General features: G+C 36.5%; 2 protein-coding genes across 2 annotated transcripts; one reads left to right on the top strand and one right to left on the bottom strand.

Moving 5' to 3' along the window:
- Window positions 1-1,451: 1,451 nt before the first annotated feature.
- On the bottom strand, window positions 1,452-3,437 carry LOC114537504 (uncharacterized protein K02A2.6-like). The gene has a single exon (XM_028558544.1). The coding sequence runs from the start codon at window positions 3,435-3,437 to the stop codon at window positions 1,452-1,454; it is 1,986 nt and encodes a 661-aa protein (XP_028414345.1).
- A 5,564-nt stretch (window positions 3,438-9,001) lies between these two features.
- On the top strand, window positions 9,002-26,789 carry LOC114537517 (protein DD3-3-like). Its single transcript, XM_028558560.1, has 19 exons — window positions 9,002-9,116; window positions 10,752-10,798; window positions 11,701-11,822; window positions 12,293-12,367; window positions 12,669-12,855; window positions 13,417-13,569; window positions 13,803-13,961; window positions 14,094-14,120; window positions 16,263-16,412; window positions 16,627-16,653; window positions 18,695-18,853; window positions 19,202-19,231; window positions 19,542-19,586; window positions 20,917-21,129; window positions 22,125-22,542; window positions 22,936-22,998; window positions 24,813-25,111; window positions 25,335-25,379; window positions 26,223-26,789. Exons 2-19 carry the CDS (start codon window positions 10,753-10,755, stop codon window positions 26,585-26,587), a joined length of 2,583 nt encoding a protein of 860 aa, XP_028414361.1. The 5' UTR covers window positions 9,002-9,116; window position 10,752; the 3' UTR covers window positions 26,588-26,789.

A 26,789-nucleotide genomic window follows, 5' to 3' on the forward strand; every position in this document is an offset into this window, starting at 1 on the left:
TGGAAATGTACCAGTAACCCGTTATAGATCTTTTAAATGTTTGGGCGTCGAGATTGATGAACAACTTAATTGGGAAGCCCATATAAATGCAATAAGCAGAAAGGTAGGCGCGGGAATAGGTGTAATGAGACGAGTTAAACCCTTTGTTCCTGAAGAAACCATGCACACCATTTACAAAGCTTTAATTCAACCATACTTTGACAATTGTTCCCCTCTTTGGGACAATTGCGGTCTATTATTGAAAGAAAAGTTGCAAAAATTTCAAAATAGGGCTGCTCGGGTGTTAACGGGGCAGACTACAATACAAGCTCCTCTGAACTCCTGGAGCAGCTTAGATGGAAAAATCTCGAAACTAAATATAAAACTAACAAAGCAGTTCTCGTTTATAATATCCTAAATAACGGTACTGCTCCGTGCCTTCGCGAATCCTTTTCTGAGCGTAGTGTAATTGAAAATGGTTATAACCTGAGACATTACGATAGTGATCTATCAATCCCGAGACCTAAGAAAGAGTTTCTCAAAAGAAGTTTTAAATATAGAGGAGCTGTATTATGGAATAGTCTTTCGCGTGAAGCTAAGTCTGCTCAATCGCTTCATTGTTTCAAGAGGCTCATAAATTCAAGTAGTTAATTCTGCATATTATATATATATAGTTTATATTTGTATAGTGTAATTAAGTAGACGCTCATAATGTAATTAAGTAGACGCCCTCCGTGGAAATCAGTGGTAACTGACGGGGCTAGTGTCTGTAAATAAAATTTTTAATAATAATAAATAAAATAATAATAAAAAGTTTATGTGCTCCTCTGTCATTTTCTGCTGTTTGTAGCTTTTTCCTGTTGGGTGGCGCGATAGATAATCAGCCGGATTGTTAGCTCCTGGCTTGTATCTTACTTGAAAAGCATAAGGTTGTAAGCGTAACACCCAACGTTCTATTCTTGCTGATGTTTTAGAGTTTCTGTTGCCATAGATTACTTCTAGTGGTTTATGGTCTGTGATTAGAACGAATTCGTTTCCGTACAGGTATAGATGAAAATGTTCCACTCCCCAAATAATAGCCAGCGCCTCTCTCTCTGTTTGGGAGTATCTTTGTTCGACTTCTGTTAATGCTCTACTCGCATATGCCACTACTTTCTCGTCGTCTTTTCCTTTGTTTCTCTGCGAAAGGATTGCTGATATGCCGACTGGACTCGCATCAACCGTTACCAGTGTCTCTTTATTTTTGTCAAAATATGCCATGCACGATGCTGACGCTAAGGTGGAAGTTAACGTGTTGTACGCGTTCTGATGAATGTCGGTCCACACGAAAGGTGTATTTTTCTTCGTTAATTGGCGCAATGGAGCTGTAATGGTTGCAAATTTCGGAATATACTTGGCACTGTAGTTTGCCATGCCGAGGAGACTTCTTACTTCAGAAATGGTTTTGGGTACCGGCGCGTTCTTTAAAGCTTCTACACGTTTGGGGTCAGGTTTGCTGCCGTCTTTGGAAAATACTTGTCCGAAAAATTCCACTTGTCATTCAAGAAGCTACACTTAGCTTGATTCAAGCGTAGTCCTTTGTCGGAGATTCGTTTTAGACATTTATTCAAGTTTGTGTTATGTTCTTTCTGTGTTTTGCCATATACTAAAATGTCATCAGCTATATTCTTTACTCCGACTAATCCTTGCAATTGGGTTTGTAAAGTGTACTGGAAAATCTCAACAGCTGCATTGGTGCCATAGTTCAGCCTTTTGTATCTGAAAAGACCGATGTGTGTACTGAATGTAGTAATGTAACGACTGTCCTCGTGTAGTTCTAGCTGATGATAGGCCTGTGTAAGGTCTAATTTGGAAAAACACGTTGCTCCATTTAACTCAAAGCTGATGTCCTCAACTGTTGGAATAGGGTGTCGTACCCGTTTTATAGCTTTGTTGGCAGCGCGCATATCGACGCATATACGAACGTCCCCGTTCTTTTTCGGTACTGCTACAATTGGCGATACCCAAGGTGTAGGTTGGTTTTCTGGTACCCGTTCAATAATATCGTCTTTCTCTAGTTGTTCTATCGCGTTCTGAACCTTCTGACGTATGTGATAGGGAATTCGGCGTTGTGGCTGTGCTCGGGGTGTTGTTGTTTTATCAACGTTTAATTTGATTTTATCTTGCTTGAGTTTACCCAACCCGTGGAAAACTTTTGAATGTTTGTTTAGAATATTTTGGAGTTCACGATCTTTTGTTTCAGTTACTTTGTTAAGATGAAAACTTACCAGGCCAAGTTCCTCTGCCGTTGTTGCTGATATTAGATTTCCGCTGTCTGTCGTTTCTGCGACGTAAAAAGTTGCCACTGCAACTCGACGGCGAGTCTCAATAGCTTCCTCAAACTTGCCAATGAACTTTACTGGCTTGCTAGCAGTATACGCAAACGCTTTTATGTTCGTTTTCTTTAATTCTATTCCTGGTATTTTCTCATATGTACCTCGGTCGATGACATTGATCATTGCGCCTGTGTCTACGGTAGCTTTTAACGATCGTCCGCATACTTTAACATTGACTTTGTGGGTCTTGTCATTAGAAACTGTGTATAAATATTCGTTGTCAGAACTGTCCGTCTCGCTCTGAACTTCATTTAGTGGATTTAGTGGTCGTTTGTATTTCTGTTTCGGTTTCATTTCATGTTGAAAAGCTTTTGTCTGACGTTGCATCTTTCCTCGACACACTCGAGCAAAATGGTTGAGCTTTTGACATTTCCGACATTCTTTACCTTTAGCTGGGCATTGTCCTTCATGAGGATACGTACCACCGCAATTGTGACACGTTTTCGATGTTGTTTTCGATGATACTTTGTTAACACGATCTGTATTTGTGTCTTTTGATTCGATGTCTCGCGCTTGAAATGTACTCATCTCGGCACGGCGACCATCGATGAGTATAGACTTCAGATCGTATGTTGGGTCTCTTAATGCCTTTTTCCGAATCCGTGAAGATGACCCAGCCGTAATAATTTGTTGTTCGATTTCAAAATCTGCGTTGTGGAAAGAGCAAGTCTGTGCTAACGTCCGTAATCGTGTATGGAATTGATCAAGGGTTTCGTTCGGTTCTTGTTTCGCTTGTCTAAAGCGGTAAACTGCGTATCGGCGATTTTCTTGCGGTTGGAAGTATTCGTGAAGCTTTGTTTTCGCGGCTTCGTAATCAGTTGCGTCTCCCGTATCAGGTATTTGTCTAAATATCTCGCGAACCCGTTTGCCAGCTTGATATAATAGCAATGCGCGTTTTCTTTTCTCATCCGTAATCCCACTAGCGAGGATGAACATCTCGAAATCTTGGATCCAAATGTTCCAGCGCGTGCCTAAGCTTTCGCCAACATCAGCGTCTGGGTTAAACTCTTGCAATGGTTGTAGCGAAACCGATTGCGTATTTACTGTGATATTTTCTTGTGGCTCGGCTTGTCCTTCAGCCATTCTCGTCGCCAATATAATGATCTCACTCCTTGCTCCGATTTGTATAACTATATATTTTGTTTCTCTATATTATATATATATTACTTTTCATGCGCTCTTACTTTTCTCGCTCTCATACACTTTCTATAAATAGCAGTTATGTATATTACATTTAACTCGACAGATAACAAGGAATTATTGAAAGAGCGAATGATTAAAGGCCTATAAGGAAAAGAGAAAGCTTTCACCTCTTTGAAATTAATTTCCCGATCGTTCTGGTGAGTTACACAAGCTATAATGTTCAAGACAGTCAAACGTCGACCGTCCATGACAGGAATTTGGTCGACTTTTGATCCCGCTATATGTTCTTTGTCACATACCAGGGTACAATTCGATGTGCGTGGGAACAAAAAAAAACTTTCCAACTAAAATCCTTCGACTTAAAAGCGGGTCTACAAATAGTCAAATACTCAGTATTTATTCTCTTACTTTTAATATTGCATGACATAAAAACAAGTCTCTGTATTTATTAAACGGTGCTTAAGATAAGAAGAAAAAAAAATTTCATCCAAAGATATTTGGGCTTAAAATGACAGCACGTTTGATACATATGATAAACTGTGTTTACATTACGATCCTATATGTAGGGCAGGTCTGACCTCAGTAGGCCCAGATGTTGTGTGCGTGCTCTTTTTATTGCATAAAATACGGAAATATTTCATTGGCAAATTTAGACATTTCTGCATGTTTCTACTTTTAAACTATAGTCACGTTTAAGTTATTCTAAACGATTCATGGTTCACTGGAAAGGTTGGCCCCCTGCATCGTTAGTGTTATGTAACTCGACGATGAATCTTATTAATAGGAATATAACATATGATTTATCTGCTAGGCAATGCGCATGCTCGACGCTGGGCATTATCATTATGCTATCATATTTCCTTCGTTTTCGCGTTTACGTGTGGACGGGCAAAAACGATTCGAATACGCTACGTGTGGACGCGAATTTTTTTGAAAACGGAGGAAAAAATCTCCGTTTTTTAAAAAACCCGGCTACGTGTGGACAGGGCCTTATTATATTTTACCATACGAATATAATTAAGGGCCTTGAGGAGTTTCAGACGTCGTTCAAGCTCTGCAGTTTACAACTGCAAGTCTGCAAGTCTGCAAGTCTGAAAATCTCACTTCCTGTGAGCATCTCAGACGAAGGCATGCAGTGCAAGTTTCGGAGTGTTAAAGAGGTTCATTTTATCAATTTAAATGTTGCCAAATATAGTCAATATTACGTCCCACATATTTATGTCTAACTAATTACCAACGATATAATGTCCAACTAGCTATTTTGATGTCACACGTCCTTAAATAATTAAGGTTAACTTTCATATAATTCATACTAATTCTAGCTAAGCAATTGGATTGGAAGACATATCTAGAAGTTTTGAACTCGTTGATAATTGTTCAAAAAAAGTGTTCAGTATATTTCTTTAGGAGAACTTCTGCAAAAAATGTTAACACAATAAATTAATTGTAATGAAGAGCAAGAATGATCGACATGTTTTGTTATTGTAATTAGGACACGCAGTAAAAGAACATTAATTCAGCATTTCTGAGGAATCATGGTCATTTCAGAGAACTTCGTGCACTTGGAAGGAGCGCAGCTATAGAGGAAGGGAAGAGAAAGCTTTCACCACTTTGAAATTAATTTTCCGATCGTTCTGGTCAGTTACACAAGCTAATGTTCAAAACGGTCAAACATCGACCGTCTATATGACACGAATTTAGTCGTCTTTTGATTCCGCCATATGTTCTCTGTCACAATACCAGGGCATAATTAGATGTGCGTGAAAACAAAAACAAGTTTCCCACTAAAAGCTTTTGACTTAAAAGCGCGCGGGTCTACAAATATTAAAATACTCAGTTTTTTTCACCTTCTTTTAATATTGCATGACATAAAAGCAAGTCTGTATATTTATCAACAGGTGCTTGAGATAAGAAAAAAGCTTTCATTCAAAGATAGTGTGATACTTATCAAAAACTGTGTTTACATTACGATCCTATGTAGGGTAGGTCTGACCTCAGTAGGCCCAGATTTTAAGATTTTCGTTGTGTGTGTGCCCTTTTTATTGCACAAAGTACGGAAATATTATTCCATTGGCAAATTTAAAAATTTCTGCATGTTTCTACTTTAAACTATAGTCACGTTTAAGTTATTCTAATCGATTCATGCTCCCCTGGAAAGGTTGCCCCCCTGCATCGTTAGTGTTATGTAACTCGACTGACAGATAACGATGAATTTTATTAATAAGAATATAATATACGATTTATTATATTTTAACATACGAATATAATCAAAGGCCTATGAGGAAATTCAGACGTCGTTCAAGCTCTGCAGTTTACAACTGCAAGTCTGCAAGTCTGCAAATCTCACTTCCTGTGAGCATCTCAGACGAAGGCATGCAGTGTAAGTTTCGTAGTGTGGAAGGGGTTTATTTTATCAATTTAAATGTTGCCGAATATAGTCGATATTACGTCCCACATATTTATGTCTAACTAATTACCAACTATAATGTCCAACTAGTTATTTTTATGTCTCACGTCCTTAAATAATTAGATTCCATATAATTAATACTAATGCTAGCTAAGCAATTGGATTAGAAGACATGTCTGGAGGTTTTGAACTGGTTGATGATTGTTCGAAAAAGTGTTCTGCATATTTCTTTAGGAGAACTTCTGCAAAAAATGTTAACACAATAAATTAATTGAAATGAAGAGCAAGAATGATCACATGTTTTGTTATTGTAATTAGGACACGCAGTAAAAGAATATTAATTCAGCATTTCTGATGAATCGTGGTCATTTCAGAGAACTTCGTGCACTTGGGAGGAGCGCAGCTATAGAGGAAGGGAAGAGAAGAGAAAGCTTTCACCTTTTTGAAATTAATTTCCTGATCGTTCTGGTCAGTTACACAAGCTAATGTTCAAAACGGTCAAACATCGACCGTCTATATGACACGAATTTGGTCGTCTTTTGATTTCGCTATATGTTCTCTGTCACAATAGCTGGTCATAATTTGATGTGCGTGAAAACAAAAACAAGTTTCCCACTAAAAGTTTTCGACTTAAAAGCGCGCAGGTCTAGAAATAGTCAAATACTCAGTATTTATTCACCTACTTTTAATATTGCATAACATAAAAGCAAGTCTGTATATTTATTAAGAGGTGCTTGAGATAAGAAAAAAAGCTTTCATTCAAAGATAGTGGGATACTTATCATAAACTGTGTTTACATTACGATCCTATGTAGGGTAGGTCTGACCTCAGTAGGCCCAGATTTTAAGATTTTCGTTGTGCATGTGCGTGCCCTTTTTATTGCATATAGTACGGAAATATTCCATTGGCAAATTTAGAAATTTCTGTATGTTTCTACTTTTAAACTAAAGTCACGTTTAAGTTATTCTAATCGATTCATGGTCCACTGGAAAAGTTGCCCCCTGCATCGTTAGTGTTATGTAACTCGACTGACAGATAACGATGAATTTTATTAATAAGAATATAATATACGATTTATTATATTTTAGCATACGAATATAATCAAAGGCCTTTGTGGAAATTCAGACGCCGTTCAAGCTCTGCAGTTTACAACTGCAAGTGCAAATCTGCAAATCTCACTTCCTGTGAGCATCTCAGACGAAGGCATGCAGTGCAAGTTTGTGAATGTTTGAAGGGGTTTATTTTATCAATTTAAATGTTGCCAAATATAGTCAATATTACGTCCCACATATTTATGTCTAACTAATTACCAACTATAATGTCCAACTAGTTATTTTTTGTCCCACGTTCTTAAATAATTAAGATTTCGTATAATTCATACCAATCCTAGCTAAACAATTGGATTAGAAGACATATCTGGAGGTTTTAAACTCGTTGACGATTGTTCAAAAAAAGAGTTCTGCATATTTCTTTAGGAGAACTTGTGCAAAAAATGTTAACACAGTAAATTAATTGTAATGAAGAGCAAGAATGATCGACATGTTTTGTTATTGTAATTAATACACGCAGTAAAAGAATATTAATTCAACGTTTCTGAGGAATCGTGGTCATTTCAGAGAACTTCGTGCACTTGGAAGGAGCGCAGCTATAGAGGAAGGGAAGAGAAGAGAAAGCTTTGACCACTTTGAAATTAATTTCCCGATCGTTCTTGTGAGCTACACAAGCTAATGTTCAAAACGGTCAAACAGCAACCGTCCATGACACCAATTTGGTCGTCTTTTGATTTCGCTATATGTTCTTTGTCACAATACCAGGGTATAATTCGATGTGCGTGAAAACAAAAACAAGTTTCCCACTAAAAGTTTTCGACTTAAAAGCGCGCAGGTCTACAAATAGTCAAATACTCAGTATTTATTCACCTACTTTTAATATTGCATGACATAAAAACAAGTCTGTATATTTATTAACAGGTGCTTGAGATAAGAAAAAAAAGCTTTCATTCAAAGATAGTGTTATACTTGCGTTTACATTATGATCCTGTGTAGGGCAGGTCTGACCTCAGGAGGCCCAGATGTTAACATTTTCGTTCTGTGCGTGCTCTTTTGATTGCATATAGTACGGAAATTTTCCATTGGCAAATTTAGAAATATCTGCACGTTTCTACTTTTAAACTATAGTCATGTTTAGGTTATTTTAATCGATTCATGGTTCACTGGAAAGGTTGGCCCCCTGCATCGTTAGTGTTATGTAACTCGACAGATAACGACGAAATGTAATAATAAGTATATACAATACGAATTATTATATTTCAAACATACGAATTTAATCAAAGGCCTATGAGGAAATTCAGACGCTTTTCAAGCTCTGCAGTTTACAACTGCAAGTCTGTAGGTCTGCAAATCCCACTTCCTGTGAGCATCTCAGACGAAGGCATGTAGTGCAAGTTTCTGAATGTTAAAGAGGCTCATTATATCAATTTAATGTTGTCGAATATAGTCAATATTACGTCTCACATATCTATGTCTAACTAATTACTAACTATAATGTCCAACTAGTTATTTTTATGTCCCTCGTCCTTAAATAATTAAGGTTTCATATAATTCATACTAATCCTATAGCTAAGCAATTGGATTAGAAGACATATTTAGAGGTTTTGAACTTGTTGATGATTGTTCCAAAAAAGTGTTCTGCATATTTCTTTAGGGGAACAAAAAATGTTAACACAATAATTTTCGTTGTGTGCGTGCTCTTTTTACTGCATAGAATACGGAAATATTCTATTGGCAAATTTATAAATTTCTGCATGATTCTACTTTTAAACTATGGTCATATTTAAGTTATTCTAATCGATTCATGGTTCACTGGAAAGGTTGCTCCCTGCATCATTAGTGTTATGTAACTCAACAGATGACAATGAATTATCATTTGAAAGAGCGACTATAATTGAAGGCCTATAAGGAGTGTCAGAAATTTCAGACGCCGTTCAAGCTCTGTTTACAACAAACTATGTTCAGAGCAAGAATGATTGACATGTTTTGTTATTATAATTAGGACAGCGGTCACGTAGTAAAAGAATATAAATTCAGCAATACTGAACAGTCGTGGTCATTACAGAGAAGTTCGTGCACTTGGAAGGAGCACAGCCTTAGAGGAAGAGTCCCGCAGAGAAGAAAAAGTTTCACGATTTTGATATTAATTTCCAAATCGTTCTGGTGAGTTACATAAGCTAACGACTAGTTTTGTGTGCACACTATTTCCAGTTGTACGTAGCTAGGGTGGATATAGTTTTGTGGGCACACTATTTCCAGTTGTACGTAGCTAGGTTGGATATAGTTTTGTGTGCACACTATTTCCAGTTGTACGTAGCTAGGTTTGTTATAGTTTTGTGTGCACACTATTTCCAGTTGTACGTAGCTAGGGTGGATATAGTTTTGTGTGCACACTATTTCCATTTGTACGTAGCTAGGTTGGATATTGTTTTGTGTGCACACTATTTTCAGTTGTACGTAGCTAGCGTGGATAGTTTTGTATGCACACTATTTCTAGTTGTACGTAGCTAGGTTGGATATTGTTTTGTGTGCACACTATTTCCAGTTGTACGTAGCTAGCGTGGATAGTTTTGTGTGCACATTATTTCCAGTTGACGTAGCTAGGGGGGTGAATAGTTTTGTGTGCACCTTATTTCCAGTCGTAAGTAGCTAGGGTGGATAGTTTTGTGTGCACACTATTTTCAGTTGTACGTAGCTAGGGTGGATATAGTTTTGTGTGCACATTATTTCCAGTTGTACGTACCTAGGTTGGATATTGTTTTGTGTGCACATTATTTCCAGTTGTACGTAGCTAGCGTGGATAGTTTTGTGTGCACACTATTTTCAGTTGTACGTAGCTAGGGTGGATATAGTTTTGTGTGCACACTATTTCCAGTTGTACGTAGCTAGGGTGGATATAGTTTTGTGTGCACACTATTTCCAGTTGTACGTAGCTAGGGTGGATATTGTTTTGTGTGCACACTATTTCGAGTTGTACGTAGCTAGGGTGGATATAGTTTTGTGTGCACACTATTTCCAGTAATACGTAGCTAGCGTGGGTAGAAGAAAAGCGAACATCTAAAACACAAGCATTTCTGTGACCTATGTTAATAAGACGAAACAACGCTTTATTATCTTTGTAGCGCAAACGTAACCATTTACTTTACAATTTCTGGTGCATGTGATAAGAAGCATTAATTTGATTCATTTAGCATCAATTCGCATTAGGTTTATATGAAATATATTATATGAAATATGAGATGGGACATATATGCATTAGAATAAACAATTCGTTTGCGCGTGCCAGTAATCTGTCTGTACTGAATAGGACCCGTCTGCCATGTTTACGGAAAGCGCCCATGCTCATACTCATATGCAAATTTACCCGAACATAATTATAACTGACTTGCACTTAATTACTGCAGAGTCAGTGGCGTAGCTAGCATCAAAAATTAGGGAGGGGCAAATATTCATACATTCATGTTTATCAATTTCTTTTGAAATCAATTGTCTTTACAGTCACTTAACATGAATATATGAATATTGGCACCCCAATTTTCGACTCTATTACGCCACTGTAATGACAGTGTGTGTGAGATGAAGCTTCTATTGCAATTTGATTATACGAATGCATGATTAATGCCCTGGTAAAAAGGATGGTAATTGAGTTAAGGCATTCAAATTGAGCGTCTCCCTTTACGTTTAAAGCATGCTTGAGTTTAATAATAAGATATTAAGATAATAATAAGAATTAATAAGACATTCCAAGCTTGATTTTAACAAGGGAAACTTTTTCTAACTTTCTGCTTTTTCATTAAGAATGGCGTTGAATTACAAGCTGCCAGCAACAAGTATTATTCTAGCAGGTAAGGGTTCATTATTTGCTTAATATATGCATGAGGAATTCAATCTCCAAGTTCGAAGAGGAAAATACCGTCCGGAGAGTACACCAACCATTGTTACAGCGCAATACAAAATCCAAAGTTCCATACTCGTTGTTACATTTGCAAGTTCAGCGCAAAAACAGCATGCAATCTCCTGATTGGTTAACTCAAATTCTTTGCATTTGAAAGAAACTTTAGTATAACCTAACTGACCCTCAACAATGTGACTTCTAGTTCTGCCTTTAATTTTGGTGGTAAAAGATACCGAATTTATTGGAACAATGGCGCTTATCGATCTTATATGTTCTGTAACTGCTGAGAATTCTTAAAAAAGCCAACGATTTCAGCCCAAGTGTGACTCACCTCGAGTAATTCACAAAACTACACTGACGAAAATGGTAAAATGTTCGTAGTTAAACCATATTTTACATATGGTTTAATGCCACAGAATATGAAAGCTATAATCCAATGTGGCCGAAGAATCATCATTAGGCCTCCCATTTCCTAAAATGGGCTGTTCTTTTTGGGAAATTGGTAGTTTGAAGGCCTAAAAGGATCAGTTCTAAAAATTGAGTTTTGGATAGAAAATAGGAAAAAATAGATATTCCCAAAATAGTTTCTTGCAAAGGAAATAGTACTTCCCAAATTAATCGTGTTTTCACAAAATGCACCAATATTAGTTCTTTTATACACCAAAATTTTTTCCCAAAAGTGTCCTCATGATACTGAAATTCCCATTTGGAAGAGCTCGATTTCAAAAATTCTCTGCAGCGCGGCTATCCCTTACGCTCCCAGAGGAGGGTTCGTGCCCTCGTGCGAGTAACAAATGTACCGCATAGAAATTACAAGCTGTTTCCATGAACCCATTCTATATTTTGCTCTAGCTGGGCTGCTGGTCAGTCTTATTGATGCTGATTTGTTTCTACACAATCCAAGAGGCTCTAACAACCGTCTAAATGGCAACCAAAAAGCGAGGCAAAACAACAATCGATTGTTCGACTCTCAGGTAAGGCTTATACGCCCAACAGGCAAAACCACATTTCTGAAAGAAATGGTCGATCGCGTCTTTGCAAAATCTGCTGTTTAGAAAATCGGTGGATTTGCAGAAAAAACCGAAATAATCGGAAACAATAGAGTTAGGGTTAGGGGGGGGGGGGGTTGTGAATAAGTAAACTCATTGAGTTAAGTTAATAGAAAATTGAAAGTAACGTTCTCTGGTTGTAAATATTTAATTTGCTAAGCAATTTACCCGAACAATACCCGTTTTTATTGAACAGATAGAACTATACCGTTGAAGGCTGCAGTCTGGAAGCCCAAAGCTCGTTGCAAATTAAATATTTACAACCAGAGAACGTTTCAATTTTTCATTAAGCTAAATTTTCAACTATAAATATATGGTATTTAAGATTTATGCTTCAAACCGAGGCATTTTTTTAACTCATTCCACAATCCATATATTTCTTTCGATTTTTGTAGAACAACGCTAATGGTGGTTACAATGTTGGCGACAAAAATCAAGCATCTAACAGCGAGGAGACACAATTTAACATGGTATAAATCAGCTGTTTATTTAAAGCTTGAGGCCTATTTTTCTTTAAGACCTTATTAATTTTTTGCAAAAACTGTGAACATTCATTTGGCCAAAAATTGAAAACTAAAACAGATGGCTCGGCAGAGCAGATAGCATAATAACTCACCATAAAACACATCACTAACCCAGTAATTGCCTGTTGTACCAGGTATCATGAATCATAATAGTCATCATGTTCATTATCATTTCAATCATTCAATTAATGACTGTTCATCCTGAACCAATGTGAAATAAAGTATCTTAAAGTTGCGTGTTTTTTAGCACTACTTCCAGAGTGGCAAAGGCCATATAAATAATTCAGGCCTGACTGGAAAATCGCAGCTCACAATTGAATGGACAAATCAACATGGTTGTGGTGACCGAGATTTAAATTGTAATTTTGTTCTTCAATATCGATGTCAAGATGAAACGAAGCATCAAGCGTTGAACTATCACACAATGAGAAATGGTATGAGAATAAATAATTTTTCATTAATTGAGAAACTCGTGACATTGGCAATGTGTTCGCAAAATATATAGTTACTAGCTACTAATAGACCTTTTCAGCTTGTATGCAAATTAACCATTTTTAATCACGTGGTCTAAAATGGTCAAGTTTTATTGACTATTCCATGGTCACAACGTCTGAAATAGATTAATTTGCATGCAAGCTGAAAATGTCTATATTATATGCTATTGAGCATTTTTATTTTAATTTTAATGTTTTGGCGTTGTAATTTGGCGATTAAAAAGTTCGTTTTCTGAATTATGAATGAATTATGTTATATACTGCAAGTTGTAATAACCGGCCACAACCCCAAGCACCTGTATTTGTTACAAAACCCAAGATAGTATTAATCTACATGTACTTAAGTTCGCAGCTTGGTTGGAAAGCATCATTAGTGTAAGTTCACTTTCGGCTACGGTCATTATACGCATGGAACAGAGAAAGAATGAACGACATAGAGCAGATGACGATGTTTTGACATACATTTTTGGTGATAAAACTTTGCATTATATATACTTTTAGGACGTGAAACGACTACTCCAGGGTACGTGAAAGGTGACTTCACCAGTCGCTCAGAGAAGGTCAATAGGCTAAAGGCTGACTCAGCCGGTTTTCATCGAGGTCTTCATGAACCATGGGAATGGTATGACAAATGCGCCAAACGAAATCGTGTAGGTAAGACTGGTCAGTTACATCGGTTGGAAAAAGCGTGTCGCTCTCAAATTGATCATTTCCAAATAAAAAAATCTAGCAGAAGAAAAGTCCCGTATAAAAGGAGGGAGCGAAGTTGATTCAAGTTGGTCGAATTATAAAACTTGGTCCATATGATCCATATCGCATGCCACCAACTAGTCCTCGTCCGCAAGGCCAAGTGTAGATTATCCTAAGTCAGAAATATTATTTTGCAGGAATCAAATGTGCCAAGGTGACTAAATCAGGCAGATGTTGTGTTTTCCCATTTTATTATCTCGGTAATCGGTATGATTCCTGTACAACGGTGAATTATGGAAATACATTATGGTGTGGAACAACAACTCAAACCTCAACATGGGATGAATGTGTAGTCGGTAAGCGAAATGCTAAAACATTTTACGCCGAGTGTAGGCTGCTAATTTTAGCATGCCATTCGCAGAGCAGTTTTTCCCGGCAATCGCTGCGTAACATTCTTACATTGAGACGGTTATTTCATTTTTTTAAAGGGTCAAAAAGCAATCCTCAGAATTCAGGTATGTTTAAAAAGTAAAAAAGGGAAATTCAACTTAAATTTCACGTTTCCTGATTAAACTAGCGCACATATATAGTGTGTATATATATTGCACATATAATAAATTAAGAACAATCATACACACTATATAATTATTGCCCATAATTATATAGTGCATGTATATTATTAATACACTTGGTTCTTGTCTTCTAGGCGTATGCGCACGCATCGTTAAGTAAATATTTTGCCTGTATATACCTGTACAGAAATTTGTAGAAAAACATTGTGAAAAGTGGCTTGCGCTTGCCAAATTGTTTCCTGAAAATCCAGTTTGACTGGATGCAGGTCTAAAAATGAAATACGTTTAGTGAGTTATTAATGTGTCAAACAATTTGATGCAGGCGTAAGCGCGCACACAAGTTTGGAAGATTGAGGTGGATGAAAAAAGATGTAAAGAAGATGGAAAAAGATCATTTTAAATAATTTTAAAACGAAGCTGACTAATGCGCCATTTCTAACTGACCCGACTCGAAGTCACTTTCTCGTATCCTGGATATGTATCTGCCCCTGTGGTTACACTATTTGAGTTCAATCAAGTTACCTCTCAGTAGCTTTTCAACATCACTCGGAATATTCCAGTTATATCATGCCATCTTGATCCTATACCTGCAAAAGTACTGAACAAATGTTTAAATATATTACTGCCTGTTTTGACTAGGATGGTTAATCTTTCAATTAGTGAAAGAATAGTGCCCAATTGCATGAAAGAAGCGCCGCTAGACCCCTTACTGAAAAGTTGTCATTGCACTATGAGCTGTATTGTCACTACAGACCTATATCCAACATAATGTTTACGTCTAAGCTATGTGAACGAGTCGTAGCTATGCAATTGAACGATCGTCTGAATGTAAATGGACTAGCGGAGATTTTCCAGTCAGCTTATAAAGTAGGTCACAGAACGGAGTCAGCACTTTTGAGGGTGCAAAACGACATCTTTCGCTCGATTGATGATGGAAAGGATGTGCTCTCGTTGACGCTTGATGAGTCCGTTCTCGTTCTGAGTCTGTTCTCCCTCTACATGGCACGACTAGGTGACATTATGCGCACTCATGGGGTCTTTTTAAATCAAAACGCTGTTGAAAGGCAGATCTACTACACTTTTAATACATCTGATACTTGCGATCTCGTGCACGCCAAACTTAAGAGGCGTGTTTGAGTGACATTAATGTGTGGATGCTTCATAACAACCTGCAACTTAACCCTGATGATAATACAAAGATCTTAGTCTTTCATGCTAAACACCGTCCTGCTCCATATCTAAACTGTATGCAAGTTGCAAGTGTACAACTTATAAGCCCTCTGAACATGCAAAAATCATTGGTGTAATTTTTTATCCTCATGTTAGCTTGGACAGCTATTCTAGTTAGCTATTCTATAAATGCAATTCCACGCATAAGGAAATTTCTAAGTTTGCATACTGCAAACACTCTGGTTCACGCGCTTGTGACATCTAAAGTAGATCATTGTAATGCAGTTCTTTACCCAAGTATAAGACAGAGCGCTTACAATATGTCCTAAACTCTGCTGCAAGACCAGTGTCACTGACGCATAAAATAAATGTGATCATATCACTCCAGTGTTGATGTAATTGCACTGGTTACCTGTGGAACAGCGTATTGAATACAAGATTCTCCTGTATACTTATAAGGTTGTGCACGGAGTGGCATCTGACCTAAATGAACTTCCAGAACTTTATAGACCAGGAAGGAATCTTAGATCAGCAAACAAATTTTTACTCAAGGCCCAATCTTACCGGCTTAAGGCGTACGGCTATTGGGCCTTTTCGGTCTGTATGGTTAGAGCTGAGGGTGTTGGAACATATAAAGGAGTTTAAAAAGGCTCTTAAAACTGAGCTATTTAAAAGAGCATATTCAATTTAATTCTGAACATGCTTAGTTTGTAACTGTATTCTATTTTATAAAAATGTAGTGATTTTATATAGCTATTTTTATATAGGTTTATAAATAATTTGCAAACTAGAAATTGTTAACTTAATTTTATCGTATCTAAATTTGTAAACTGCTCGTACGTGGGCAATTCTGGAATATAATACAAGCGCTATAGAAATATAGAATTAATATTATTATTTCCCATTATTTTCTAGGAGCTAACTGTGCCGTGAAGACTACATCGGGAGAATGTTGCGTTTTCCCATTTCATTATAATGGCATAAAATATAGCGCATGCACAACAGCGGGCAGTGGGGGTTCATTGTGGTGCGGAACAACAAAGTCATGGGGGTACTGTGCAAGCGGTGAGCGATAATATGTAACTATGTTAATTTAAAACAGAAAGCCGATGCTTTCTTGGATAAGTCAGCAGAATTACCGAGAATCCAAAGTATGCACAATGTTAACTTATATGGAAATTAAATTCCTGCGAAGGAATCACAAAATTGCGAATAAGTTTTTCCCGGCAATCGCTGCATAATATTCTTACATTGAGACGGTTATTTCATTTTTTTAAAGGGTCAAAAAGCAATCCTCAGAATTCAGGTATGTTTAAAAAGTAAAAAGGGGAAATTCCACTTGAATTTCACGTTTCCTGATTAGACTAGCGCACATATATAATGTGTATATATATGGCACACATAATAATAAGAATAATCATACACACAATATAATTATTGCCCATAATTATATAGTGCATGTATATTATTAATACACTTGGTTCTTGTCTTCTAGGCGTATGCGCACGCATCGTTAAGTAAATATTTTGCCTGTATATACCTGTACAGAAATTTGTAGAAAAACATTGTCAAAAGTGGCTTCCGCTTGCCAAATTGTTTCCTGAAAATCCAGTTTGACTGGATGCAGGTCTAAAAATGGAATACGTTTAGTGAGTTATTAATGTGTCAGACAATTTGATGCAGGCGTAAGCGCGCACACAAGGTTGGAAGATTGAGTTATTGGATATGTATCTGCCCCTGTGGCTACACTATTTGAGTTAAATCAAGTTACCTCTCAGGAGCTTTTCGACATCATTCGGAGTAATCCAGTTAAATCATGCCATCTTGATCCTCTACCTGCAAAAGTACTGAACAAATGTTTAAATGTATTACTGCCTGTTTTGACTAGGATGGTTAATCTTTCAATTAGTGAAAGAATAGTGCCCAATTGCATGAAAGCTAGAAACGCTGCTAGACCCCTTACTGAAAAGTTGTCATTGCACTATGAGCTGTATTGTCACCACAGACCAATATCCAACATAATGTTTATATCGAAGCTATGCTAACGAGTCGTAGCTATGCAATTGAACGATCGTCTGAATGTAAATGGACTAGCAGAGATTTTGCAGTCAGCTTATGAAGTAGGTCACAGTACGGAGTCAGCACTTTTGAGGGTGCAAAACGACATCTTTCGCTCGATTGATGATGGAAAGGATGTGCTCTCGTTGACGCTTGATGAGTCCGTTCTCGTTCTGAGTCTGTTCTCGTTCTGTTCTCCCTCTACATGGCACGACTAGGTGACATTATGCGCACTCATGGGGTCTGTTTAAATCAAAACGCTGTTGAAAGGCAGATCTACTACACTTTTAATACATCTGATGCTTGCGATCTCGAGCACGCCAAACTTGAGAGGCGTGTTTGAGTGACATAAATGTGTGGATGCTTCATAACAACCTGCAACTTAACCCTGATGATAATACAAAGATCTTAGTCTTTCATGCTAAACACCGTCCTGCTCCATATCTAAACTGTATGCAAGTTGCAAGTGTACAACTTATAAGCCTTCTGAACATGCAAAAATCATTGGTGTAATTTTTTATCCTCATGTTAGCTTGGACAGCTATTCTAGTTAGCTATTCTATAAAGGCAATTTCATGCATAAGGAAATTTCTAAGTTTGCATACTGCAAACACTCTGGTTCACGCGCTTGTGACATCTAAAGTAGATCATTGTAATGCAGTTCTTTACCCAAGTATAAGACAAAGCGCTTACAATGTCCTTAACTCTGCTGCAAGACCAGTGTCGCTGACGCATAAAATGAATATGATCATATCACTCCAGTGTTGATGTAATTGCACTGGTTACCTGTGGAACAGCGTATTGAATACAGGATTCTCCTGTATACTTATAAGGTTGTGCACGGAGTGGCATCTGACCTAAATGAACTTCCAGAACTTTATAGACGAGGAAGGAATCTTAGATCAGCAAACAAATTTTTACTCAAGGCCCAATCTTACCGGCCTAAGACGTACAGCTATTGGGCCTTTTCGGTCTGTATGGTTAGAGCTGAGGTTGTTGGAACATATAAAGGAGTTTAAAAAGGCTCTTAAAACTGAGCTATTTAAAAAAGCATATTCAATTTAATTCTGAACATGTTTAGTTTGTAACTGTATTCTATTTTATAAAAATGTAGTGATTTTATATAGCTCTTTTTATATAGGTTTATAAATAATTTGCAAACTAGAAATTGTTAACTTAATTTTATCGTATCTAAATTTGTAAAGTGCTCGTACGTGGGCAATTCTGGAATATAATATAAGCGCTATAGAAATATAGAATTATTATTATTATTTACTATTATTTTCTAGGAGCTAACTGTGCCGCGAAGACTACATCGGGAAAATGTTGCGTTTTCCCATTTTATTATAATGGCATAAAATATAGCGCATGCACAACAGTGGACTATGGAAATACATTGTGGTGCGGAATAACAACAGATTCAACGTCATGGGGGATCTGTGCAAGCGGTGAGCATATATAAATATTTCGATGTAAATAGTTTAATTTTCAATGGAAGTACTTTTTAAATGCATAAGATGCAAGTCCAGTCATGGAAAAGTTGTATGAGAGTACTTTTAAACTTTGGTTATAACCCACCGTTTAAGCAAACGCCTTTCGAACAACTGACCCCTGAAGGTTAAGTAAACTAGAATGCAACGCCTGTTTATCCCAGGCACAAAATCATAACAAATCACGTTTCTGATAAACTGTTGCAAACTTAATTGAAGAATTAGGAAGCATGCAACGTTTTAATGGAGTAAAATTTTCGGAATTGTTTTACTAGAGTTTGATTGTATTTTGCGTTTTTATGACAGGTTCTGGAAGAAAAAGAAGATCATTTGCAGGTTTTGATCCTAATATTCACTCACAGCATGAAATAGAATCTTCAAGGGAACCATCTAGTAGTGTTTTAATCAGATACGGAAGATTATAACTATATTACATCAATTTTTATACATACACGTTTCTCTTTGTTTTATGTCATAAATTCTTGAGTATAATTATATTCTACTGAGCCATCCAACACATCAAAAACAGCTGAATCTTGCAAACCTCTTGCCTGGATGTGAATGCTAAAAACATGAACCTTTCTTTCTTCAACTCCATTATACATTTAATTACCCGCCTCAGCTTCTGACAATGTTTTTTCCTTAGGATCAATCGCTAATGCTTTTAATGATGATGGCCAAACAACTGGAGGTAAGATTTGAGTAAATGATAATTACATACTGACGTTATAGACCTAATTAAATGAAAGAACGAAAACGGATCTAGGAATGTGCGGAATAAGTACACGGCTTAGTTTTAAATTCAAAACATCTTTATGACAACCCTATTTGTTATAGATTTGAAAAGCCTTTTCCCCGAGCCGGTGCGGAGCACCGTGCGAGGGTACTAATTCCGCTCGGATATTTACACCCACGATGTGCAAATGCAAATGCGAAATGAAAGTTGTCCGCCATTATGCAATGGACCTCACGCCATGGACGGTCTTCTACGTTCTGCGCATGCGCCAGTGTGAACTACTAAGCTCTTGATTGGCGGAGCAAAAATTTGTATTTTCAAACGTCAATAAATAACTGTCATTTCGCAAAATTTTGATGAAATTTATAAATTTTATGTTTTCATAAAATAAAGAATATATGTATTTTTAATTAATTAGAGGGAAACTCGAATGTTGTCAGGACTTTTCACGGTTTGACAAATAAGAAGACCAAATTTTTGAACGAATTCACCGTGTATAATAACGTCGGAGGATTTTAAATTTGATAATATTTCATCCACAGCTTTAAAAAGTAATTCTTTTGTGGTAAACACAACTTTAATATTCTCAAATGTATTTCACTATAAATCTGAATGTGTTATGTGATAAACGACATTTTAATTTCATTTATAAACTCCGTTTTCATAATGACAAAAAGAAAAGAAAATCAAAACATTCCCGTGCAAGAACCAGTCGAAGCTTAACATAAAACTTCGGAAGTTGTATGAGACGTCTGATGTTATATTTCATGGTATTTAATAATTAAAATAATTTACCATAACACTGACTATAGATGAGTAACTTAACTTCCAGAAAAAGGTAAGAATCTTGTCGTATTTTTGCCATTTTTTCACAAAAATATGAGGGTAAACCAGTGGGTAAACTTTGATTCTTTAAAAATATACGGCCGTTGCGAGTTGCTATGACTACAGTGCTTCCACGTGCAGAAAAATATTTCCATATTTTTCTCAATTTCTTTTTCTCACATACATAAATTTTCTAACAATCATGTTACCTTACCATCCCTATGCTTAACTAATTTTGTTAAACAGGGGCGAGGGGTTTCTGCATGCATGTATTTCTAGTAAGCCTTTAATAAATAACTAATTTATTAAAAAATAAATATCGTTTAAAAATCGCGTCGCCTTGGGGCTTAAAATAAGGAATAAGGAACAGAATAGAACCAGGGCGCTTATATAGAACGAATTGGCTTGGGCCGCGTTTGTTACCAAGCTGTGAATCGAAAACTCTCTATTCTCTGCCTAGGACTTTTCACCGCTGATCAAAAGCTGCAAGGGAAGACAAGTATTTACACCCGACAAAATGCAAATGGAGCTCGTAGTGGCTATGAATGTCCTGAGGAACGAGATTACTATCCTTACTGGCATCCTACTGACTGGGTTGATATGGCAGTGTTCGCTTTTAATGAAAGCATGTGCAAGTATTATAAAGAAGAAAGTTTCAACGTCAAACCTAAGCGTAAGTGTTGACATTGCCTTTACCTGTTGAGTGAAAAATTGTTCGATTTTTTCGTAGCACACGGATTATAGCGAGTATATGATGGCGTGCCTAAATCTATGAATATTTGACTTTTTACTCAAAATCTTGAGTTTCTTTTCAAGAAGCTAACTATAGGGGATTCCACCGCAATATGCATAACGATCGTGTCATTAGGATCCAATCAAGACTGTTCGCCGATTTAATCAAACTTTAAATGGATTTTGTTTCAGTCTGATAAGAATTCGAAGAAGTGGTTTATTTCGACATACATTTTAATAAATATGTTTTCTTGGATGGCAGTGATCGCTCACTGCAAGCATGAAAAAGTATTCAACGATAAGCATATTCATATCCGTGTTGCTTATGCTCAACACATCAGTTAGAATCGTCTTCGTGTATCAGATATCATCATGCACTGACAGTTGATTACCGGTACTACATTACTATGTTATGCATTATATTGTATACATACATATTATATTACTACTACGTAAACGCATATCCAATCAAAATTATACCTATACACACATATTACATCTTAAATTTTTCCTGCCTTATTATTCTTATGCTTTTGACTGCGTATCCACGTGTCCGCACACGCTGGTCCAACTTAGCTAAGTTTCTCCCACTCGTGCAGGCTCATATTGTCAGCGGACAACTTACATAAAATTGAGAGCAAGGCGTAAAACGAAAAGCTTTTAATTTTTTATGCGAAGACCGCTGAAAAACTGAGCCCTCTTTACCGGGAGAAAATTTGCCGAATATGACCAACGTGGCACATGTCATACTGTATAATATTATTATACTGCGGAGTTTTTTAACAACAAGGCATATACATGTGTCATAGTATATATAATGCAGGGTTTTGTTATGTTAATATATTTTCACTTCGTATTGTCGTATTGTTTGTTATGCCAGGTTTTTAACTTGAAAAACATCCCGCATTTTTCATAAATGCTCTAACTTTTTTGCAGACGAGTGCCTTGAATACTACTCCGCCAAATCAGATGGTTTTCGACATGACTCGGTTCACAACAACAAAATTGACTGCGAAAACAATGGAGGATTCTGGGTGCCATTCAGCAACTTTTTAGAAGAATATCCTGCGCATCAAACAGAGCAAGAATGCGCAGCCGCAAGTTCTGACAAACTTCGTCTTGTCTGGGCCATTCCTTATCGCTCTGAAGATATCGAAAATTTGAAGATGACTGGTAATGATGTTGAATCATTAAAACGTTGTTTGGTTGCACTCGATCCACCTGAATGCAAGGTAGTTCCGTATACAAGATCGAATCATTTAGGGAATGCCCGTGATGTAGTTCCACTTCGCTACAATTGGGTTCTTCCATATTTTCCGTCTGCTCGTACACAAAGATGCGTTCTAAGAATAAGGTAAGTCGTAGAATTGCTATAATTTTATTTCTTTAATTCTTTTTGGGAACTCTACTTTGTATGTTACAAATTCGTGTATATAAACGCGGCAAAGTGTAAATAATAAAAGTTAGAAACAGGTAAAAGACTAATGTCGGAAATAGACCGCAACTATCTAGTACAAACCAGCCATATTTAAACGTCTCCGCCTTACATCAAATACTTTTTGCCATCAATTTGCAAAATTGTAAACGCATAATTTTTCTAGGTAGTTAGGGATAAGAGGAAGTCGTAAATTATCTGCTAGTTTTAGTTCCGCTATGCAAATTTCTATACAGATCGTCATATTTACATTCGTGAATGCGTCTTAAGGAGTACAAATTAATGTGACGAATATGTTCGTACAACCCGCAGGTACAATATTTCTACGGGAGATTATCCACCATTCAGCACATTCGGCGACAAGAATGATAATCCGTAAGTATCAAATATCTGTTTGAGAAATATCTAATTACTTAGAAGTTAATTGCTCAAATTGTCTGTTCAGCTTCGAGAACGTTTTATGTGTAAACGTACTGTCAAGGCTATCATAAAATTCCTGTCAAAATGTAAAAAATTGCGCCAAATATTATAGCTCCCGCCTAAAAATGAACGAGTAAATCAAATTTATAAGGAGGAAGTTGTCGAAATCTTGGAAATTAGCTATAGACCGATATCTATATTGCCAATATTATTGAAGTTTTCGAAAAAGAAGTCTTTCGACAAATTTACCAATATTTCCATGTAAATTCACTTTTTTCGAAATTTCAATCCAGTTTCCGCCAAGATTTCAGGAATGCCCATAATTTGCGGCATTCCCCAAGGATCCATATTAGGTCCTTATTTTTTTATTTATATTAATTATCTTCCAAAGTCCAAACTGTCTGAAATCGACAGTTCCAGGTCTATAAAACTATGCCAATGACACACAAGTATATTATGCTTATTTTTATAATACTGAGGATTTATTGAAAAATTAAATTCTGTCTTAATTAATATAATGGACTAGTTACCGTAAACAAACTCAGTCAGATGCGAAAAAAGTGTTTTGTTAATAGCATCCGCTCATAATCTGAATGCCAAAAGCAATGAAGTAACTAATAGAATTATTATGAATATTAGCATAATTGAATCGGTCATTTCACATAAGTGTTTATATTGAGAATATTATATGTACAAAGGTATGTTCGGGAATTGGTTCCCTAAGGAGAGTCAAACCTTTCGTGTCTTTGCTTTCATTAAAAATGTTATATTATGCGCTGATGACTGATCCAGCCGTGATTTGATTATTGCTCCCCTTTGTTGGATACATGCAGCAAAGTCTATAAGGATAAATTACAAAAACTCCAAAATAAAGCGGGTTGAGTTATATTAGGAGCAAATTTTGATGCCAGTTCAGCAAATGTTCTAAAAGATCTGCAATGGTCCACACTTGACGTATAAGACGAGAAAGATTGAAGAGTATTTTTATGTACAAATTTTTATTCTTAATGAGCAGTCCGCTCCGAGTCTTTGAGAAAAATTTTTAAAGATCAAAGATTTAATCGAGAGAGTAACTTGCGATAGGCCGACACTGATATAGCAAACCAAACACTTCCACAACCTAAAACAAAGCATCTCAAACGGAGTTTTAGGTATATTGGTACATCGCTGTGGAATAACCTTCCATCTGAGGCGAAAAAAACATCCTGGATTTATCAATCAAGCGCATGCAGCATTCCCACCAGTATAGTCTGTTTGTTAAATAATACACGCCTAATATGTAAATCAACAGATTGTACCTATGTTGTGTATCGCTAGTTTGGTTGAATAAATTTTATGAATGAATAAATTAAAGAATAAATACTATAGTCGTATATAGGGTATAGTACCAAATCTGGGCGTAGACATTGTCAGAAATTGGCACGTGTGGTTTTAAATGATGACTTCATGTAAAATATGATAATTATCGGGACAGGTACACACTAGGTGAAAATCGCTGCAGCACGTCGCTGCAACAAATCGCTTCGTGTATTCCTTTAGGAGAGCAATGATAATATCACCTATAGTCTTGTCGCTGTGAAGTGTTTGCTCAAATTTACCTGCTCAAACGATGAAATTTGTCGGCTTTAAGGCAAAAATCGTTTATAAATATTTGCTAAACAACGGCAAGCGAGATCCTCGACTTCACAATCAATAAATCTTCGACTGCTGCTTATTGGGTTTAAACAAAAATACTTCCATCTCAAAGATGTTTTTTCGTTTCTTACAAGGGAGAACGGTGTGAATTCGCCAGTCAAAAACAATCCAACTGAAAAAATTGGCCAAGTGCAGATGCCATTGCAACTTGCAATCAACACCGCACAGTTTGGACGAACTTTTCAAGACAGATCACATTTATTCAAACTTATACCAAGACCCGAGACTGTGTCAGATAATGACGTCATCTACAATTTGAACGTACGAGGAAAGCGCGGGAATATCGTTCAAACATTTCCGGCTGTGGAATACGACTTTATCCCAAAACGATTGGAAGTTTCAAGTACAAGTCTTGTCCATATCGCGTGGACTGGTGAGTTGCTGTTAAAATTAATATTTCTGGTAAATTTTGGTGGCAATAATACGTTGTCTTGCTCAAAAATATCTGTAATATTTTAATTTATCTAAATCGTCTCGTATTTCGAATTTGATTTATGTCCCCCCAATGTAAATATGGGGGCGTAACGTGATATACTTCTCTGAGTATTCGACTAAAGAAGCAATGACATTTTCTGATAAAATCTGCTTATCTTAAGGTTCCAATACCAATCCTCAGAACAACAATGGCCAGGGTACAGCAGGTATGTTAAAATGATGTCAAGCAAAAATGAAAACTCCGTAAAACGCTTTTGAAAAAACGAATTTTGTACGTTTCTATTCGACGTATAAAAATACTCAGCAAAAACGTAGCCAAAATCGGAGAGAAAACTTTTAGTTTGTAATTAACACTGAACGTAGCTAACACAATAATATCGACGTAGTACCATCACGACTTCCGGTTTTATTAACCCCCGGTGGTTAAAAGTATTAAACCCCGATAAACCTGGTTCAAACCTGGACAAACAGGATTTTGTGGTAAACGTCTTTCACGTGCCGTAGTTCTAACCAATGATCAGATTCCGGAAAAGATGAACTTTGAAACTTGCTATAAAATAATAATGAACTAAACTCATCTCATTATTATACTTCACTATATATATACCTGCACATAATTATGTTATTTCATCACCATATTCTTCTCCTGATGATGACTATAAACTAGAAAATTATATATTTCTGAAAATGTTTACTTTTTACGCAGTTTCCATTTTATATTAGTTATCAAAATACTCCATAGTTCCGGTAGTTATACAGTTGCCGTAATTATACAATTTTGCCAAGACGAAGAATGAGAGCATTCTGGTTGAATCAATTGACTAAATTTTACGCACGGACAATATTAATTGGTTATTAATAATTAATTTTTTGTAGATGTTTGGTTGTAAAATTGGAGGTTGTGATATTACAAATTTGAAATTTTAGACTATGGCATGCAAATATCGTTGCGACGAATGTTTACATTGTATTACACTGGAGTGTCATTCGGCAGGCGTAGACCCATCACAATATAAATAATTATCTAATATCAAAACCTCTTTTGGTAGGTTCGGATCGAAACAACATTGTAGAAATGAGAGATCCATCTGTGAGCTACCCCCTAAACTCGGGAAAACCACTGAAAATGTTCACGAACGCTGAAATTGTCTGGTCAGGGGATAAAGAAACTAAAACTGGTCAAGATTTGGTAACAAGCATGGCTTCCTCGGGTTACTACAGCAGCGTACAGTGTTTCCATAACAAGGCATGCACTCCGAATAAACAAGTTCTTAATACATTGTTAAACAACGCCCCAGCTTCCTATCGTGGCGTGCTTTTGCGATTTGCCCCGGGTGAGTATTATTACATGTGCACAAGAAATAACAACTTCAGTAATCGTAATCAGAAAGGAAGACTTGTTGTTCGAGACTAACATGTTATATAATGTTTAGTTTTTTATATAACTTTCACATTTTGGCATAGTTTTGGATTTTTTGCATGTATACGTATAGTAATTAAGCCAAATGTGGTTAATGCATCTTTTGTATTCCTCGTAATTGATTATTTTAGAAGTGCATGTATTATGGTATTATGTATGCCATTAGTAACTCCATTGTTGTTGTTATTTGACGTTT

The sequence above is a fragment of the Dendronephthya gigantea genome, unplaced genomic scaffold, assembly GCF_004324835.1.
Source record: "Dendronephthya gigantea isolate DGI-Jeju-01 unplaced genomic scaffold, DenGig_1.0 000158F, whole genome shotgun sequence".
Lineage (NCBI taxonomy): Eukaryota > Metazoa > Cnidaria > Anthozoa > Malacalcyonacea > Nephtheidae > Dendronephthya > Dendronephthya gigantea.